This window comes from Colletotrichum gloeosporioides, assembly GCF_011800055.1.
Source record: "Colletotrichum gloeosporioides strain Lc1 chromosome Unknown consensus_69, whole genome shotgun sequence".
NCBI lineage: Eukaryota > Fungi > Ascomycota > Sordariomycetes > Glomerellales > Glomerellaceae > Colletotrichum > Colletotrichum gloeosporioides.
The window spans coordinates 1-18863 of NW_025544714.1; the positions used below are offsets into that span (position 1 = coordinate 1).

Below are 18863 nucleotides of genomic sequence, written 5' to 3' on the forward strand. Positions count from 1 at the left end.
ATATACCTAGTTAATTAAAATAGAATATTTATAAATCTAATTTTATAAACTTATATACTTAGTTACTTCTTTAATAAAGTTATTAATAGCTTTATTTTAAATTAATTAAGTCTATTCATAAATAACTTAGTCTTAACATATAGTTACTATTACTTTAGTAAAGTTTTAAAAAAAGTAGCTTTATAATAAATATTAATTTCTATAGCTTATTTATACTAAAGTCTATTTACTAAGTATTTATATATATATAAAGGTCCTTAAAGCTATATTAGAATATTACTTAGAAACGCTTAAATACTATAAGTAATCACTCTATTTACAGCTAGTATATCTTTATAAGATAGCTTATTAGGCTTATTTAAGCACTTTAAGCTAGTAGATAAGCTTTAATAACTGTTTTTTCTAGCTAGGTACTAGCTAAGGCCCACTACAGATTAGATAATAAGGCGACTGCACTGTGGTAACTAGGAGTGTATAAATACTTTAGACCTCAACCTCTATAAGCAAATAATATGTACGTGTACATAGTACGTCACTCAGAATGTCGGTCTGGGAACCCACTCCAACATCTACTCCCCACATGCCCCAAATCACCCCCGAACTTTAAATCTGTCTTCGCTAGTGCGGAACTTTTGCCTGAGAATCGGGGCGTTCGCAACCCGCGCGTGGCGTAGGGGGTGAGAGGGAAGCGTATGCCCCATGGGCCGATGTGACAGGAGAAGTGGGTTGAGGTGGATTATAGAATGGACAGGCACTACGATAGTAACGCGCTTATTATATTCTCCCAACCGCCAGCTCCATCGACGTCCGATTCTCATGCATCACATCGGCGCTACTTTCACCTGGTCGACTCACCAGAGATAGGCAGGATCCACAACCTTTGACATGCAACGCTGGGCTCTTTAGACCTCGAATGCCCGCCATGAACCTCCCAGCTTTACTCTTAGTATGTGTGTACACCTTGCGCGTAGCTAGAGGAGCACCAACCTCGAGTGCAAGCTTTGACATCAACGCGGATTGGGTGTCTTGGGATGATGCTGCATGGACTCTGAAATCTACCAAGCCACTGCCAGGGGTATTCACTGCATGGTTGCCACAGTCAAACGGGTATGTAAACTACAATCTTTCAACATCATGGTCGCCGACGGCGCAGTTCGCTCCTGTTGTGCTGTGTACGGGAGCTGATACGTACATGCTATGTCTTGAATAGCTATTTTGGCCTCGCCCAAGGTTCTCTGGGGCCATTCTATGAGCGTAGCCGTCGAAATGATTCAGAAGGATGGCCGTCTTACAGCAACCCTCGAACAACTTTCGCCACTGTCACGGGCTTTTGGGGCAGCAAGCCTAGTACACTTGAGCCGGGGGAGCTGGGCGAGAGTTTCATCTCCGGCGTGCCTCACTTTACCGATCTGCTCGTTGAAGCATGTGGAAGTGTCCTCAATGGAGATGTAGACGTATCCGAGATCACCGAGTTTGAGTCGACGCTGTCTTTGTAAGTAAGCGTGTGCGCACTGGCTGTTCCATGAGGCAGAATAGTATGGGCACTAATCTGATATACCCTACTACCAGTAAGACGGGAATACTCACATGGTCGTATGTCTGGAGCCCTCCAACCTGCGCAGACGACCGGAAGTTTCTCGTATCCTACGAATCTTTGGCCTCGCTAGCAGAAAGACGTCTGGCAGCTGTGAAACTGGTCATATCCAGCGAGCAGGGCCTCGACGGCGTGTACATTCTCGATTCACTAGACCACAAGTCAGCTTTGCGCACGAGAACGGTCAAGACAGGTGTGGATCAAGCCAGCAGTCAGGTCTTTTCTGCTGTTTCACCAAACACAGTCGACCATGTCGTGGCGTATGTACTGTCGTCGACGCTCGGAAACGAGTTGTTGTGCCTTGAGAGCAAGGACGAATACTCCAGCGACTTTTTTTCCGCCTTCGATAACACAGCAACATTGGGTTCAGCCAACTCATCCTACGCAGACTCCGAAAACGTTTCCCCAACGCAGCGGTATCGGGTACAATCCGGTTTACAGTCCGCAACGATTTACAAATACGCAGCTATTGCCTCAACAGAGCACTATGGGTCGGACACAGAGACAGTGGTCTCGGATGTGTTGTCATCTGCCATAAAGCGCGGATATCATGTCTTACGCGAGGAGCATAGCGCCGAAGTGGGCAAGCTCATGAGTGCGGACTTTGTGGCTGACTTTAGAGATCCAACGACAGGATCGCTCCCATTAGACAGCGGCAGCGACGTGGTAAAAGCCTTGCAGATCACAGCCATCTCCTCTGCTTACTATCTTTACACGAGCCTCATCCCATGGAGCCCGACACGTGACGAGAGCCCAAGCACTTGCATTGCGTGCAACTCTCTTTCCGTCGGCGGCCTGGTTTCCCAAACATACGGAGGCAAGATTTTCTGGGACGCTGATCTTTTCGTGGCGCCCGCCATCCAAGGAGTGCACCCCAAGTTGGCGAGACAGTTTGCGCTGTATCGCATTAATCGGGCAGATCAGTCTCGCAAAAACACAAAGAGGCATAATCTAAAAGATGGTAGCATGCTCTATGCATGGACAAGCGGTCGATATGGGCAATGCTATAATATGTCTGCACCCTGCATCATGTACCAGTACCACCTCAATGCTGATATCGCCTTGAGCATGGCCATGGGCCGGAACACAAGCGGCGATAGGAATTGGTTTGAAAAGCACGGGGCTGTGGACGTCATCGATGGCGTAGCCGTGGGCCTCAGCGATATACTAACACGACGAGAGGACAAAGGTGTCTGGGGCATCGACGTGATGGCCGATGCCGACGAATATTACATGTGGATTGCAGACGGTTCATTTACTAGTACTGCGGTCAGCACTCTCCTACAACTCGCCTCCGAGGCTCGTCATGAACGAGGCATCCCGCCCGAGACCGACTGGCTTGACCAGCTCGAGCACATGTCAATACCCACTTCGGATGACGACGTTGTGCTTGAATTTCGGGGCATGACCAACGATGTCTTCCCCAAGCAGGCAGACGTTATCTTGTCCCATTATCCCTACGACTACAGGCGGAATTTCTCGCTCGCCAAATACCGAGCTGCGATGGACTTTTACGCAGTCCGCACGGATCCGCACGGCCCGGCCATGACATGGAGCATGTATGCCATCACGGCCAACTCCCTGGCCACTTCGGGATGCGCGTTCTGGACATATCTAGTCAAATCGTTCCAGCCTTATATCCGCGGCCCTTGGTACCAGTATTCCGAACAGCAAGACGACGAGCCCGGAGTCCTGGATCCTCTGACCGGGAACGCCATTAACCCGGCTTTTCCGTTCCTGACCGGCCACGGCGGCCTCCTGCAGACATTCACGGCGGGCTTTCTCGGCTTACGCGTTACGCAGCGAAATTTGGTGATAAGTCCGTCCCTCCCTCCGCAGCTCCAGAACTTCAAGCCACCCATCCAGTATTATAATGGCGCCGTCGTCAGCTTCCGCATGAACCGCACGCATACTGTTATTACGCGGCGCGACGCGTCTCATTTCGACGGTTTGGTGCCGGACCAGTACGGGAAGGAGGCCATGCCCATCACCGTCGGCCGAGACGTGGACGATCCCAACGCGCGGACGGTATTATTACGCGTCAATGACACGGTTGTAGTACAGAATAGGCTGTATGATGCCGCGATTTCTGTCCCGGGCAACATCTTGCAATGTCACGGCGCAACCTCGTCGCATGGCGAGCTAGCGTTTGCAGCCACTGACGGATACGGAGGCACCTTTTGGCAGCCCGGTACATGTGACGACACGGCCGCTGTTGTAGTGGACCTGGGAGCTTCCCAGGCGCCGCGACTTCTGGAGGCTATCCGACTGGATTTTGCCATGCGGCCGCCAAAGCACGTCAAGGTTTCGGTTTCGAATAGCTCGGATTTCGAGTCCGAGAAGGTACTAGCGGATCAAGATATCAGCATCACGAAGCCGTGGGTCCCGGACTCGCCGGTGGTGAGATATGTAGGAAACATTACCACCATCCCGCTCACCGAGCCCGTTTGGAGTGGCGCATTTGCGAAACTCGAGGTTACAGGCTGCTGGACTAACGATGGTGCCGGGGCAACGGTTGCCGAGTTTGGGCTCCTGGCTGCAGATGACTCTGCGAGTGAATAAATACAGTTCACGATTAGGTATGGGAAGAAGTTATTGCTTAGGCGTATAGGTGGAGTGGCATTGGATTTATACTGGATATACTCTAGTAACATGTATGGAATGATGCTGCGAAAGTTCTCATTTCAATCCCCTTATAGAGCTTTCTCTGCCATCGCCCTTATCGCCCTAGCAATCGTCTTGTTCATATCCAGCCCTCTTGGAAAGTCGTGCCCAAACACATGCTTAATTTGCTCCGCTTCACTGGGTTCGGCAATGTCAAACAGCTGCTGGCCGTACTCGGGGGCATCGCCCAGGCCGGTGATGTGCAGCGATGGCATGTAGAGTGGGTGGCCATCCCAAGTGTTGTCAAAAAAGGTCATGTAGTGCGTTTTATTTACGAGAGCCTGGAGAGGTCGATTTTCATATCGTCAGCCGGCACCGTGCATTTCAATCAAAGTCGACCAGTCTTTATATGCCTACCTGTCTACCATTGGCGAGCTTCGCTGGCCGCAATTTGTCCAGGTGTTCGGCGGGATCTGCTTTGAAGACATCGAACAGCATCCGCAGCTTTGGCGCCTCTTCAATCGGCAGGTCCGTGACCTTTTGCTCATCCAACGGCATGATGAAAGGCGGCACGGCGCTGTTGATGAGCACCAGGAACTTGATTGGTAACTCCTGTGGTGTGGCGTATGGGTTCTCCATTAGGAGTCGGATGGCGATTTGAGCAGCCATCGATCCACCCTGGCTGGTTCAAGTTAGACTTTTCCCCATGGGCGGGAGCATCAATTATGATGGTGTCATCATTCCGATCCATCTCTTTCGATGAATAGAGAGTTTCCGCCGACTTACGAGTATCCCAGCAAACCATCGAAAGGACCATGGTCCTCTATCACTTGACGCAGCTCGTTCTCAGTGGCCAGAATGTCATCGATGTCCAGCATGTTGTAAAATCCATACAGCTAAAGCGTAAGTTATCACGGTAGTTGTTAGCTATGTCTTCTTTTCTGAGGCCAGACTAAGGTAGGCATTTTGGCAAGCAGAGAACCTGGCAAGGCTTTCAGGCCCAGCGCCTCGATTAGACTGAGCCCCGAATGCTTACATTTGACTTTGAAAAGTCGACTGTGTGCAGAGACCAGTTCCCCTCCAAATGGGGCCACCGGCCCTCTACAAATTCAAACTCGTATTCTGGCTCCAGCAAGCTTCGTATGCCAGCCGTCTGCATGCGGAAAATCTACAAGGACGACGAAGCATTAGTTACTCAGTGGTAGTGTTAATTGCTGTGCTGCCAAACAAATGAAAATTGCCCACCTCGGTGTTGGAACCCCTGCCGTGCAGACACAAAATTCGTATAGGCATCTTTAGATACTAGCAAGAACAATTTTGGAAAAGACTTTGTTGCTTTTGAGGACGGTAGTTGCCAAGCAATCCAAAGTTTTAAGCTTATAGCATGAACTCAGTCACGACAATTTAGAATACTACACTTGGTTCAGCTTGTCTGCCCGTGCCGCGATGGCAAATAAAACATTACGGCAGGGAATGGCGACCATAAGACATAATACCTATTACCCAGTACCCATGTATTCTCTCGCGTTGTACTGAGGAACAGACTTGACTCGAACCTGCAGGGGGTGTTCGATTGCCAGAATGCCCCCAGCATTCAGCCCTTACCCTGTGATCCACCATGGTCTCATTCGTGGTAGCAAACTACAAGGATACAGGTTACATACGAGACTGCCGAAAAACCGGATGAAGAAAAACAGCGAAATAAGCGGCTGTTTGACCGCAAGCGCATTTGCCGCTCCATACGGTGGATTAGAGAGTCAGAAAGCCCACATCGCAAGACCACGTGTGACAGGACAAGTACAGCAGAGCGGAGGATGACATGATTCATGGCTTATCCCGTCGGGAGATGTTGCCCGTGGGGGGGGAATTTGGAGTTTCCCAAGCAGGAAAACGAGGAGTCAAGCTGCATGGATTAATCTGGACTCTGGGGAGTCCGGGAGACTTGGCAGGGCTACCCCTGCGTAGCAATCCATGTGTACTTCGTACGTCTTGGAAGACGTCAAGATAATGGTATCCATCGTCCATGCCTGAATGTTTCCGTAGACCGCTGTTATTTAAATTTCAGTGGGTGAAACTGGAAGGAGATGGACTCGTGGAACTGCGTCTAAGGTCCTGGGTGGGTCGGGCGTGTACGCGTAGGATGTACTATGTAGTATTGCGGAAAATAGACTTTGCTAGTCTGGTCTTGCAAATTCACTGTCTCCTCCTGATTCTAATTTTTGCCTTGAGCGGCGGTATATGGTTTGTTCCAAACCAAAGATTCTCTGGTCTCTTTTCTTGGAACTCAAACTCATACTTGAGCAGGATGTTGGCCATCAGCACCTTTAACATCCCAGAGGCAAAGAAACGTCCGGGACAGCTGTTGAGCCCGGCCCCAAAGGACAAGTAGTCGGCTGACGTGGTGGCCCATGCCTGCCTCGCTCCTTTGATGTTATCACCGGCCCCTCGCGCATCCTTTCGCTTATCGTAGAAGCGAAACGGGTTGAATGCCTCCGCGTCGGGCCCGTAGATGTCAGTATCAAAGTGGATCGAGTACGCCGGGATTCCGACTTGGTAGCCGCGCGGGATCTGGACGCCGGAAGGGGTCGTGACGCCGTCCTTGCCCACGATGCGCAGCGGGCCCAGGCTCAAGATGGTGTTGACGCGCTGGCTTTCCCGGAAGCTGCTGTCCATCCGCTCGAGCCGGGCCAGCGATCGTTTGTCCCACCCTTGCTGCTGCCCGCCATCGGCGGCGCGGACCTCGTTGATTTCCTGACGGAGCTGAGCCACAATCTTCGGACCCTGTTCGGCGCCGGAACCGACAATGTCGAGGAGCATGTGCACGATGGCGAAGACGTTGGTGTGCAGCGCGAAGGCGTTGAGGAGTAGGATACGCGCCGAGAGGACTTCCGGTTCCAGGAGGTACGGGTCGCCCTGGGATTCTCCGTACGCAATGTACCAGCTCAGCAGGTCGGGTTCGTCTGCTTCTTCATCGTCTTGCCAGCCGTCGGTCTCGGATCCCGTGCCGTGTTGTTGCGGATGGCCTCTGGCCTCCAACCGTCTGCGAACCTCGCCGATTGTGAGCCTAAACCATTTCCTCTCGCACCAGCGGGATGGCAAGGTAAGCAGAGGCGCCAGGAGACGACGCAGCGGGGTCGGAAGCAGCCATAGCAGGTTCGCCTCGAGAGGAATGACCTTTGCGTACGAGAAGCCGGTTTCGAGCACCTCTTCGTTCCGGCAATGTCTCTTCCCGATGAAGATGCGGTTGATTGCCTGGCTTATGATGGGCCTCAGCGTGTCGTAAACACCCACCTCCTTCCACTCGCCATCGTCTTCGTCGCCCCAGTGCTTCGCCAGGGCGAGGTCAAGCTCGTCCGAGAGGGCTGGAATCAGGTTGCCGATCTCCCGGGTGAGCTTGGTGGCTATGATGTGGATGGTCACCTGGTTGTGATCCCGAGTGGGATAAATGGTGCCGAGATCCCATTGGAAGTGGTTGATGGTCTGGTCGTGCATGCTCACGATGGAGTCGGGCTGATCCACGAGCCACTTTCTTTCGGCAGAGGGCAGCAGGATCAGCTTGTTTTGGCCCGGGCCCAGGATGGGGACGCGGACCGTCTCATTCTTGTGTTGTGTGTGGTGCAGGCGAAGCGTCTTTTTCAAGTCCAAGGTGTTGCGGTAGAGTGCCCGATAATACGGCGCCCATTTACCGGGCTCGACGTTAAGGAATCTCAATTTGGCGATTGAACGAGGGGTTGGGAAGATCAAGTAGTTGTAGACTAGGTATACGATCAGGACCACCGCCGGCACCAATGCCTGCGGCGGTATGAACCATTCTGCGGACAGCATTGTTGCGTGAGTCCGACTTGAGTTGTCGAAAGCCTAGCAGAACACTCAAATAACCGGCAAGGGCAAGAACGGGATATGAAGGCCTTGACAGAGCATGACGGCGCTATATAACAGATACAGATATTTGTTTGATAAACAACCCCCCTCCCCTCTTCTGATGTACTACAGCAGCCCACATGCGCGGTATTGAATGCTCATACGCCTCCTTCAGCCGTGACAGCCCCCCACCTGTATGGAGCACTCAGTGCCGTGATAACATGGTGCGGAGTGTTGCCCACATCTGAGAAGTAGTCGGCCCAGGGTGCCTTTGGGGACCGCATTTTATCGGTTATCCGCTAGTGCCCGTGGGGCTTGGCGATTCAGGATGCGTTGCATTTGAAGGGGGGTTTAGTTGTAAGTGATCTTATTGGTCAGTGGAACTCGGGCCTTTGAGGTCATGTGTGGCAGAAGGCCCGAGACCGGTTTATCTTTCGATAGACCGTTGAAGCTGTGGAGTTTTGACTACACTGCTTTGAAGACGAGGAAATTCAAAGTAGTTCCAATGCGGGGGTTTGTTTGAATGAGGGGCATTTGGGCTAACGCGGCCCATTACAGACAAGGGATCACTACATGCCGGATGGTTGGTCGATTTAATGTGAAGGGAATCACGTCTAACAACCGATTTCCGTCTAATTTCATAGAAGTATGATGTCCCAGGTTTCGACTACTGGATACAAGTTATTTATACCCTTCCGTACCCAGCTACCTTGGTGCTTCACCCTCCTGTATAAACTATATTCTCAAATCAACAAGACGCCACAATGGGGTCAACAATTCACGGCCTCGACGAGGACATCGCCATCATCGGCATGGCCTGCCGCTTCCCCGGCGACGCCACGAGTCCCTCGAAATTATGGGATCTGCTGATGGACGGCAAGTCGGCCTGGTCCGAAGTCCCGGCATCGAGATGGAACCAGGACGCACACTACCATCCGTCGCAGGAGCGCGCGGGGAGCAACACCGTGAAGGGCGGGCATTTCCTACGCGACGGCGAGCAGAACGGCAAGCAGTTCGACGCCGCTTTCTTCAACATCACCCGCAGAGAGACAGAAACAATGGATCTCCAGCAGCGGATAGTCAGTAGGTGATTTGTGTAAGCCCAACTGCGCGAGTTCGGGGGAGTTTGCCTGCAAACAAACCTCTTGGAAGAAGAAAAGACAAAAGAAAGAAGAAAACTGTAAATATCATCATCAAAAGGCTTACCACCCAAAACCTCTAGTGGAAAATGTTTACGAGGCAATGGAGAGCGCCGGCCTCCGACTCGAAGACGTGAAAGGAAGCAAGACCAGCGTGTTCGCGGCTGTCTTCACCGACGACGTGCGTTCCATCCTGCAAGAAGACCCAGACTTGTCTGTCAAGTACAAACCAATCGGCACCAGCGCGGCCATTCTCGCGGCACGGGTGAGCTGGTTCTACGACCTGAGAGGCAGCAGCTTCACTCTGGACACGGCCTGCTCAGGCAGCATCGTGGCGTTGCACACAGGAGCCCAGGACCTGCGCGCTGGGCTCAGCGATATGGTATGTAGCGTCCCCAGGATCCTTCCATTGGAGCAAACACGGCGGCGGTCAACCATGCAATCCGCCCAAGCACGTCAAACTGATGTGCCAACCGCAAACAGTCTATAATCACCGGAGTCAACATAATCGAGTCTCCCGAGTTTATGTTCCGCGCCAGCGGCCTCGGCATGGTGTCACCCGATGGCAAGTGCTATTCGCTCGACGCGCGTGCCAACGGCTACGGCCGCGGCGAGGGGGTGGGCACGCTGATCCTCAAGCCCGTGTCGGCGGCGATCCGCGATGGCAACGTGATCCGCGCCGTGCTGCGCGGCACGGGTGTCAACTCGGACGGCCGCGGCACCGGCGGCATCACGCTGCCCAACAAAGCGGCCCAGGAGTGTCTCATACGGGACGTTTACGCCCGCAACAACCTCGACCCAGACCATACCGGCTTCCTCGAGGGCCACTTCACAGGCACACCGGCCGGCGACCCGATCGAGGCCAGCGCCATCGCCGCCGTCTTCCGGCGTGCCGGGCCCGGACCGAGGGCGGCCGAGAGGCCGTCGCTGTACGTGGGTGCTGTCAAGGCGAACATTGGCCACGTCGAGGCGGCGTCCGGCATGGCCCAAGTCATCAAGACGGTCTTGGTGCTGGAAAACGGGGTGATACCGCCCAACACCAACTTTGAAAAGATCAACCCCAGGATACCAATCGACAGATGGGGCCTCAAGCTGCCCCTGGTTCCGACACCGTTCGAGGCAGGGCCCTCGGGGGTCCGGAGGGCGAGTATCAACAGTTTTGGCTTTGGCGGCACCAACGCTCACGTAGTGCTGGACGATGCGCAGAGCTATCTAGACAAGTTGGGTCTGGGTAAGAGGCGCGACTTACATGCAACAAAATCGGGAACATTGGCGGCACTCGAAAGCGAAAGCCCCAGCAAGGACAAGACCTCGTCGCAGCAGGCCGCGTCAGGAGGCCACAAGGTCTTTTTCTTCTCCGCCAACGATCAAGAAGGCATCTCGCGGGTTGTCGCCGGCCTCGCGGAGCACTTACAGAAGCAGGCCGGAGAGAACGGAACATGCCAGATGGACGACGCATATCTCTCCAGGCTCGCCATGACCCTTTCTGAGCGGCGCTCACGACTGGCCTGGCGCCTCGCCATCACCGCCGACTCGGCCACGTCCCTCCTTGCCGCGCTCACCGATCCTACCACCATCACCGCCAACGCTGTCCGTCCCGGCAAAGCCAGCAAGCCTGCCGCGGCCTTCATCTTCACCGGTCAAGGCGCACAGTGGTTTGCCATGGGCCGCGAGCTTCTTGTCTACGACGTCTTCAGGGCGAGCGTCGCCGAGGCCGACAGGTTCATCACAGGCACGCTCGGCAGCGGATTCAGCGTGCTGGAGGAGCTCACGCAGCGCAGCGCCGAGGACACCAGAGTCGACCAGCCCTTGTACTCGCAGACGCTATGCACCGTCCTACAGGTCGCCTTGGTTGATCTGCTGGGCAGTTGGAACCTGGCGCCCAAGCGTGTGGTTGGGCACTCGAGCGGCGAGATTGGGGCCGCGTACGCCGCGGGTGCTCTGGATCGCGAGTCGGCATGGAAGGTCGCCTACTACCGTGGCGTCGTCAGCGCCAGGCCCGCGGCCGACAACACGCGAGGCGCGATGATGGCTGTCGGATGTACCGCCGAAGAGGTGGCCCCTCTCATCGCTCAGGTCAATGAGAAACTTGGCGCCGACGGGGAGCTGGTCATCGCCTGCTACAACTCGCCCCGCAGCCTCACCATCTCCGGAGACGAGGCCAAGGTGGACGCCCTGGTGGAGGCCGCGAGCGGCATGAAGCTATTCGCGCGCAAGCTGCGCGTGGCTAAGGCGTACCACTCGTGCCACATGGTTCCCGTATCCGACGAGTATCGGTCGCTGATGGGCACGCTCCGGGCTGCTGCTGCTGCTCCTGCGGTTGACCGAATACCGTCGTCCTCGTCCGGCGTGCAGGTCGTGTCCTCAGTCACAGGAGGTCTAATAGCGGCGAGCGACATGACCAACGCCGACTACTGGGTGCAGAACCTCGTATCTCCGGTGCGGTTCTCACAGGCGCTCGTGGCCTTGTGCACTTCCAACGTCGCCAAAAAGCAGCTCAAGGTCGGCGGCGGCGCCGAGCTTCCTGTGTCGCATCTCGTCGAGATCGGCCCTCACGGCGCGCTGCAGGCGGCTGCCCGCGACGCCGTCCTCAACGACCCGAACCACAAGGCCCTGCGATATGTGTCCATCTTGACCCGCGGAAAGCACGCGTGCGCCACTACGCTGCACGCAGTTGGCACGCTGGCCGCGGCAGGCCTCCCGATCGACCTGGCCAAGGTCAACAATAACGGCGGCGGAAGCGAGGCCATGCTGGTGGACTTGCCCCCTTACCCTTTCCTTCACTCAAAGGAGACGTATTCTTGGTTAGAATCACGTACCAGCCGCGCGTGGCGGTTCCGCAAGCATGCCCGGCACGATATCCTCGGCGCTCCCGTTCGGGATTGGGACCCGGACGCCCCGAGGTGGCGCAACCACCTCCGCGTGTCGGAGGTCCCGTGGCTCCGGGATCACAAGGTCACGGACAGCATCATCGTCGCCGGCGTGACATATCTGGTAATGGCGATCGAAGCCGTGCGCCAGCTGTACAGCGACAAGGGCGACGTGCCGCTCGGCTTCAACCTGCGCGACGTGAGCATCTCCCGGGCGCTGCAGGTCAGCGAGGACGAACACACCGAGACCATGTTCTCGATGAAGCGCGTCTCCGAGTCGCGCCAGTCAGACAGCAGCTTATGGTGGGAGTGGAAGGTCACCTCCTTCAGCGCCCACGATGACACTTGGCTGGAACACAGCCGCGGGCAGATCGCCGCCGAGACCGTCGCCGAGACCGCCACGGGCGTGGTTGACGGCGGTCGTGAGGCAAGGGAACGCCAACGCCACTTCAGCGAGCTGCTGTCTACCGTGACGCAGGCCTGCGCCGTGTCGCAGACGGAGCTTCTCCCAAGCCGGTACGCCGAGCTCGAGCGCATCGGTCTCGGATTCGGGCCCCTGTTCCGCAACGTTGCCAGCATGCACTCCAACTCCAACAACGACAATAAGACGAGCGGCCAGTCGCTTGCCACCATCCGCATCCCGGACATCGCCGCGGCAATGCCGAGCCACGCGCTCGCCGCTTCCGTGATCCACCCGCCCGTTTTCGACAGCATCCTGCAGTCCTTCATCTTCGCCCTCCAAGCCTCGGCGGAACGGCTGACGGAGCCCATGGTGCCGATCGCGATGCGGAGCGTGTGGGTCAGCGCCGACATCGAGGCCCGGACCGGCGCCGAGCTCATTGTACACGCCGCAGCCAGCCGCGTCGGCCACAAGAAGGCCGAGGCCGACATCACCGCTTGGAGCACCGACCTCGGCGCCGAGAGGCCGGTCAGGGTTGTGATGCGCGGCATCGAGGCCGTGCCTTTGCAGCACAGCACGGCGGCTGGGGACGCGGCCAGCAACAGGCGTGAAATCTGCTTCAACCTAGACTGGAAGCCGGACATTGACATTCTGGAGGCAAACGGCGAGGCCGAGGCTTGCATACGCAAAGTTTTGCAGCCTTTGGAGACGCCGGCGCTCGAGGAGAGCGCCGTCAAACAGCTCGGAGACGTACAGCTGGCGTGCATCATCTGCATCACCGAGGCCGTCAGGGACCTTGAGGCGCGGCCGCTCGCGGACGAAAAGGCGCTGCCTGAACATTTGAAGAAATATCTAGGCTGGCTGCGCCTAGTCGCTGATGATTACAAGAACAACAAGGCACTCCGCCAGGTGGCCTCGTGGTCGGCTATTGTGGAAGACGCCGCGGCACGCAACAAGTTCCTTGCCGAGTATGAGGCAACAGGCCATCCCGAGGCGTCCATGATTTGTCGAATGGGGCGCAACATTGCACCCATTCTCCGCGGCGAGGTGGACGGACTGCACCTTTTGTTCGGCATGGACGATCTGCTCGAGCGCGTTTACCGGGTCGCGATAGGAACTCAGAAGATCCACGCCCTGATGGGAGAGTATGCCAGGACGCTCAGTCACAAGCGCGGCGCGGATCTCAAGGTGCTAGAAATCGGTGCCGGCACCGGCGGGACGACGACCAGCATCCTCGAGGCCATCTGCCCGACGGGCACCCGCATCATCGGAGACTCCCGGCTGCTCAAATACACGTATACAGATATCAGCCCGAGCTTCTTCGAGAGTGCCGCAGCCAAGTTCAGCAAGTGGAAGGCTGGCGGCGTCATCGAGTTCAAGACGTTGGACATTGACAGAGACGTCGAGGAGCAGGGTTTTGATCTGGCCTCTTACGACCTGATCATCGCGGCCAACTGTCTCCATGCGACCTCGGACATCACAAAGACCATGACCCGCGTCAACAGCCTTTTGAAACCAAAGGGTAAACTCTTCCTCCAGGAAACGACCGAGCTGCAGTGTCTCGAGTCTCCTCTGGTGTTCGGCATGCTTGCAGGCTGGTGGGCTGCCAAGGAGGACTTCCGCCCCTGGGGTCCGCTGTTGGACGGAAAGGGGTGGGAGCGGGTGCTGCGCGATGCTGGCTTTTCCGAGACCGTCTTGGAGCTCAAGGACTCGGAGAAGGATGAGCTCCACGTGCAGAGCATGGTTGTGGCGACGCGTCCGCCGGACGATGAGGCCACCAGCAAGCAACAGCTCGACGAGGACGATGTTCTCCGCCGGGTGTTTGTGATTGCGCCCGCGACGCCCGAGGACGTGTCTCTGGCTACGTCTGTGGCCTCGGCCGTGTCACAGGTGACCAAGCTCGACGTGAGCGTCGTTCGTTTCGCCGACCTGACCCAGCACGAACTGGCCAACACATGCTGTATCGTGACGATGGAGGCCACCGCGCCCTTCCTCTCGTCGTCTTTCAGCGAGGCCGAATTCGCGCTGCTGCGCGACTTACTGACCAAGGCCGGAGGGCTGCTGTGGCTCACCCTCAACCCACACGAGAACCCGCACATGGCCATGATACCAGGCCTTCTTCGTACGGTGCGCTGGGAGAGAGACCTGGACGGCTCGGACCTGTTGCTTCTGCACCTGCCCTCTTCCGAGGCCTCGCTCGTTGCCTCCAACGTAGTCAAGATCTTCAAACATCATTTCGGCGGACCTTTCATGTCACCGGATCGCCATGCCGACTACCTTGTCAACCCAGTCGGCTGTGGTCATGACCATGGTGGCTTCATTCAGACGGCCCGCATCGTCGCCGCTCCCCCCGTCAACGACTTCATCGCACAGAGGACGACTGTGCTCCAGCCGAGGCTGGAGGCGTTTGGTGCCGATCCGAGTCGAAGCCTGAAGCTCCACACGTCCGGGCCGGGAAACCTGGACAGGCTGCACTTCATCGACTGGCCGGGCGCGCAGAAGCCTCTCGGTGGCAGCGAGGTCCAGGTAGAGATCAAGGCAGCGGGCGTGAATTTCCGCGACGTCATGGTGGCCATGGGCGAGCTGGCGAACAACATCCTCGGCTACGAGGGTGCCGGCGTCGTCACGCATGTCGGCGCCGAAGTGACGGATATCAAGGTCGGCGACCGTGTCATGGCCGTCTGGAACGGCGATAACAACTGCCTCCAGACGCGTACGAGGGCGCCCCGAGACCTCGTGGCCAAGATCCCCGACAGCATGTCGTTCGAAGAGGCCGCCAGCATTCCCGTCGTCTTTGTGACGGCCTACTTTTGTCTCTACGAGGTGGCGCGTCTCAAAGCGGGCGAGACGATCCTCGTTCACGCCGCAGCGGGCGGCACAGGTCAGGCTGTGATCCAGCTGGCCAAGCATTTGGGCGCCGAGGTCTATGCGACCGTATCGTCGCGCGAGAAGATGCAGCTGCTGATGGATGAGTACGGGCTCGCCGAGGACCACATCTTCAGCAGCCGTGACCTGTCCTTTACGAGCGGCATCATGCGAATGACGGATGGCAAGGGTGTTGACGTGATTGTCAACTCCCTCTCGGGCGAGGCGCTGCGTGCCTCCTTTGGCTGCATCGCCATGTTCGGGCGGTTCATCGAGATTGGCAAACGGGACATCATGGCCAACAGCAAGATCGACATGCTCCCCTTCAGCCGATGTGCCACCTTCACGGCGGTCGACCTGTCCCAGATAGCCACCCTGGCGCGGCCGCTGACCTCGCGCATAATGCGCTCCGTCGTCGACCTGCACGCCGCCGGCAAGCTCCACGCCTGCAGACCGCTCAACGTGTATAACTTTGGCAGGATTGAAGAGGCGTTCCGTATCCTGCAGCAGGGCAAGCATATGGGCAAGGTCGTCCTCGCCGCGCATCCCGAGGACCTCGTCAAGGTCGTCCCCAAGCCGCCTGCGCCCACGCGCCTGAGGCCCGACGCAACCTACCTGCTGCCCGGCGGCGCGGGCGGACTTGGACGATCCATCGCCAAGTGGATGGCCGGGCCGGCGCAAGGGGCCAAGAACCTGGTGTTCCTCTCGCGCGGCGGTGCCGAGGCCGCGACGACGCGCCAGCTGCTCGCCGAGCTGGCTGACATGGGCGTGCGCGCGACGGCGCTCAAGTGCAACGTGGCCGTTGAAGCACAGCTGGTTGCGGCGCTGGCGGAGCTGACACGGCTGGGCTTCCCCCGCGTCGCCGGCGTGATCCAGGGGGCGATGCAGCTCCGCGACTCGGCGTTCGAGTTCATGTCGCACGCGCAGTGGGAAGAGTGCCTGGGCCCCAAGGTACAAGGCACGTGGAACCTTCACAAGCATCTGCCCGCGGACATGGACTTTTTCGTGATGCTGGGCAGCGTGGCAGGGCTTGTTGGCAACCGCGGTCAGTCCAACTACGCGGCGGGCAACACGTTCCAGGATGCGCTTGCGATATACCGGCGCTCCAAGGGGTTGGCGGCGACCTGCATCGATCTGTGCAACGTCATGAGCGTAGGCTTCGTCGCCGAGAACCAGGAGACGCTGAACAAGAATCCGCTCTTCTTCTTTGCGCACGACGGGATCCGCGAGGACGAATTCCTCAGTTTGATCGAGTTCCACCTCGACGCAGACCGGGCGGGGTGCAAGGCCGAGCCCCAGATCGGCGTGGGCCTGGCACCGCTGTCCGTGTTCAAGGAGCGCGGGCTGCCAGAGCCGACATTCATCAAGTCGCCACTGTTCCGACAGCTACGGTCGGCGAGCGGCGAGTCGGGGGCCACAGCGGACGGCGCATTGGATCAGAACGGGGGAGTGTCCGTGACGCTTGCTCTCAAGTCTGCCCAAGGCCCGGAGGAGGCAGCGGAAATCATCTGCGACGCGCTGGTCAAGAGGATCAGCCGCACGATGCGGATCCCAGAGCCTGATATTGACGTTGGCAAGCCGGTTCACGTCTACGGCGTGGACTCGCTGGTGGCCATGGAGATTCGCAACTACCTTGCCAGCGAGTGCGGGTCTTCGGTTTCCGTCTTGGAGATCATGGGCAACAAGAGCATGGAGGTTTTGAGTGGCGAAATAGCTAGAGGAAGCAAGTATGTAAAAAGTGACCCTTAGTATTTAGCAACAAGTCATCCGTGTCTTGTCGTCCTTACCAAGGGGAGAACATCAAGAGATACAGAAAAAATGAACACTCGGATTTGAGCTTTTCGGAGGGCCAGGCTCATCGTATTAACTGAAACAATGAATTGTAAAATGCTGAGATTGCTAGTGTCACCTCGACTTTCTTCCTGTTCAACAGGTTTTTGCTATAGCGGTTTCATTAGCTTCTTTGTCACTTATAAAAGATCAATTTACCCGTATCCTTCAGCTTCTTGCTTCGCCAACCAGTTTTGTCCCATTTCACGTTAAATCGCCAGCAATCATCCAACTGCACCTCCTCGAGCTGCTTCAGCCGTTGGCTAGAAAGAACACCTTGGATACTTTTCCGCACCCAATCATTCTCATCATACACGCTGTAGAAACGCAAGGTCTCTAGAGAGTCCGGCAGAAGGCTTTCCAGACTATCCTCCGAAATCGGATTTTCGTCCGCAGTTTCTTCTTCCTCGTCACTGTCACCGACGTTGGACAGACTGGGAAGAAGATCATCCTCTCTTCCAAGCATGATGGGTTCGGGAACCGACAGGTGCTTCAGGTGCTGCAAGCCCCGTAGGTCACCAATCTTGCCGCTCCATTCTGCCTCTTCGAACGAGAAACATTCCAAGCAGTCCAAATCCAACTCTACCAGGCCTGTTCCGTGTTCGCGCAGAACCCTGCCGAGATGGTCAAAGTCGAGCGTGCTGTCTCCAACCGTAGATGATCCCCAGGTGATTTCCAACGTCTGTAGCGAGGGGCATGTGCGTAGGAGGTCGCAGATACCGTCGGCGTCGGCGAGAGAATCTATGAAGTGTGCGTACCTCAAAGAGCTCAATCTTCGTGGTGTCTGAGCACTTGATGCAAGCCTGGTGTTGAGTTCAACAGCCCAGCCGCGAAACGTTTGAAGCTGTGGCAGGAGGAATAAGTCTTGGTAGTTTACCAAACGGACGGCCAACTCAGTGTCTTGATTTCTGATGCGGAACTCTTCAAGTTTTGTCAGGGGTAGAGACGATTCCGACGTTGTAGCTGAAGTCGTATCTTGCTGAGTCTGTGATGCCGACGGAGTCTCCAGACCTACCGTATCTGGACCTTGGCCTTCCACAACGGCTCCATTGACCCCCTGGTTAGCTGCTCGTGTGATGATCTCCGGAAATAGCGTGTCGAAGCTTCGAGTCGCGTACTCTATCGACTTCAAGTTGGGCAGAATGGTGGCACAGTGGGCGAACCAAAGATCAGGCACGCCCTCCTGCCACTCCTCGCCATCGGCCACGACTCTGAGCGCCGCATCAATAGCGGCAGACCTCGCATCGGACTGCGCTGAGGCCTCCGAGTAATACGGCAAAAGGAGTGGCGTGATGTCGTCGCGGCTGAAGACGCCCTCGCCTAGGGTGACGTTCTCTACACTCCGCGCGAGGTGTGGATTTTGATGAAGTGTGCGCAAGAGATGTTCGTGAAGCCTCCAATTGGATAAGGGCAGACTGCGGTACAAAAATGGTCGAGCAAGCCGCAGAAATCGAGATGAGGTGCGGCATAGCCGTGACAGTGCTGCAAGGCCCTCTGATCCTGGTTCATTGTCATCTGTATAATCAGGTCCCCGAGTGTCAAACTCGAGGTGACCGAAGATGAGCGTCCAAACTTCGTCGGGAAAATGCACCATGTTGACGTCTTGTAGTTGTTCTATAATGGGAGGAAGTTGAAAGAAAGTGACTGTGCCAACGTGTCGACACAAAGGGGAAGTCGTCAATATGTTGATCGCCAAGGAT

The 18863-nt window shown here is 56.4% G+C and overlaps 4 protein-coding genes across 4 annotated transcripts; 2 read left to right on the forward strand and 2 right to left on the reverse strand.

Moving 5' to 3' along the window:
• Positions 1-922: 922 nt before the first annotated feature.
• On the forward strand, positions 923-4156 carry GCG54_00010798 (Cell wall acid trehalase; the record flags this gene model as incomplete). Its single annotated transcript, XM_045410714.1, has 3 exons — positions 923-1107; positions 1211-1492; positions 1570-4156. The coding sequence occupies 3 exons, from the start codon at positions 923-925 to the stop codon at positions 4154-4156; spliced, it is 3054 nt and encodes a 1017-aa protein (XP_045260279.1).
• Positions 4157-4287: 131 nt separating this feature from the next.
• On the reverse strand, positions 4288-5491 carry GCG54_00010799 (Hydrolase FUB4; the record flags this gene model as incomplete). Its single annotated transcript, XM_045410715.1, has 5 exons — positions 4288-4539; positions 4616-4880; positions 4985-5094; positions 5235-5334; positions 5394-5491. 5 exons carry the CDS (start codon positions 5489-5491, stop codon positions 4288-4290), a joined length of 825 nt encoding a protein of 274 aa, XP_045260280.1.
• A 900-nt stretch (positions 5492-6391) lies between these two features.
• GCG54_00010800 (Cytochrome P450 monooxygenase tenB) lies at positions 6392-8023 on the reverse strand (the record flags this gene model as incomplete). Its single annotated transcript, XM_045410716.1, has 1 exon — positions 6392-8023. The coding sequence occupies one exon, from the start codon at positions 8021-8023 to the stop codon at positions 6392-6394; it is 1632 nt and encodes a 543-aa protein (XP_045260281.1).
• A 794-nt stretch (positions 8024-8817) lies between these two features.
• On the forward strand, positions 8818-17082 carry GCG54_00010801 (Highly reducing polyketide synthase azaB; the record flags this gene model as incomplete). Its single annotated transcript, XM_045410717.1, has 3 exons — positions 8818-9142; positions 9282-9580; positions 9682-17082. Coding segments are annotated over 3 exons (8025 nt in total), but the record flags the coding sequence as incomplete, so codon positions are not given.
• Positions 17083-18863: the final 1781 nt, after the last annotated feature.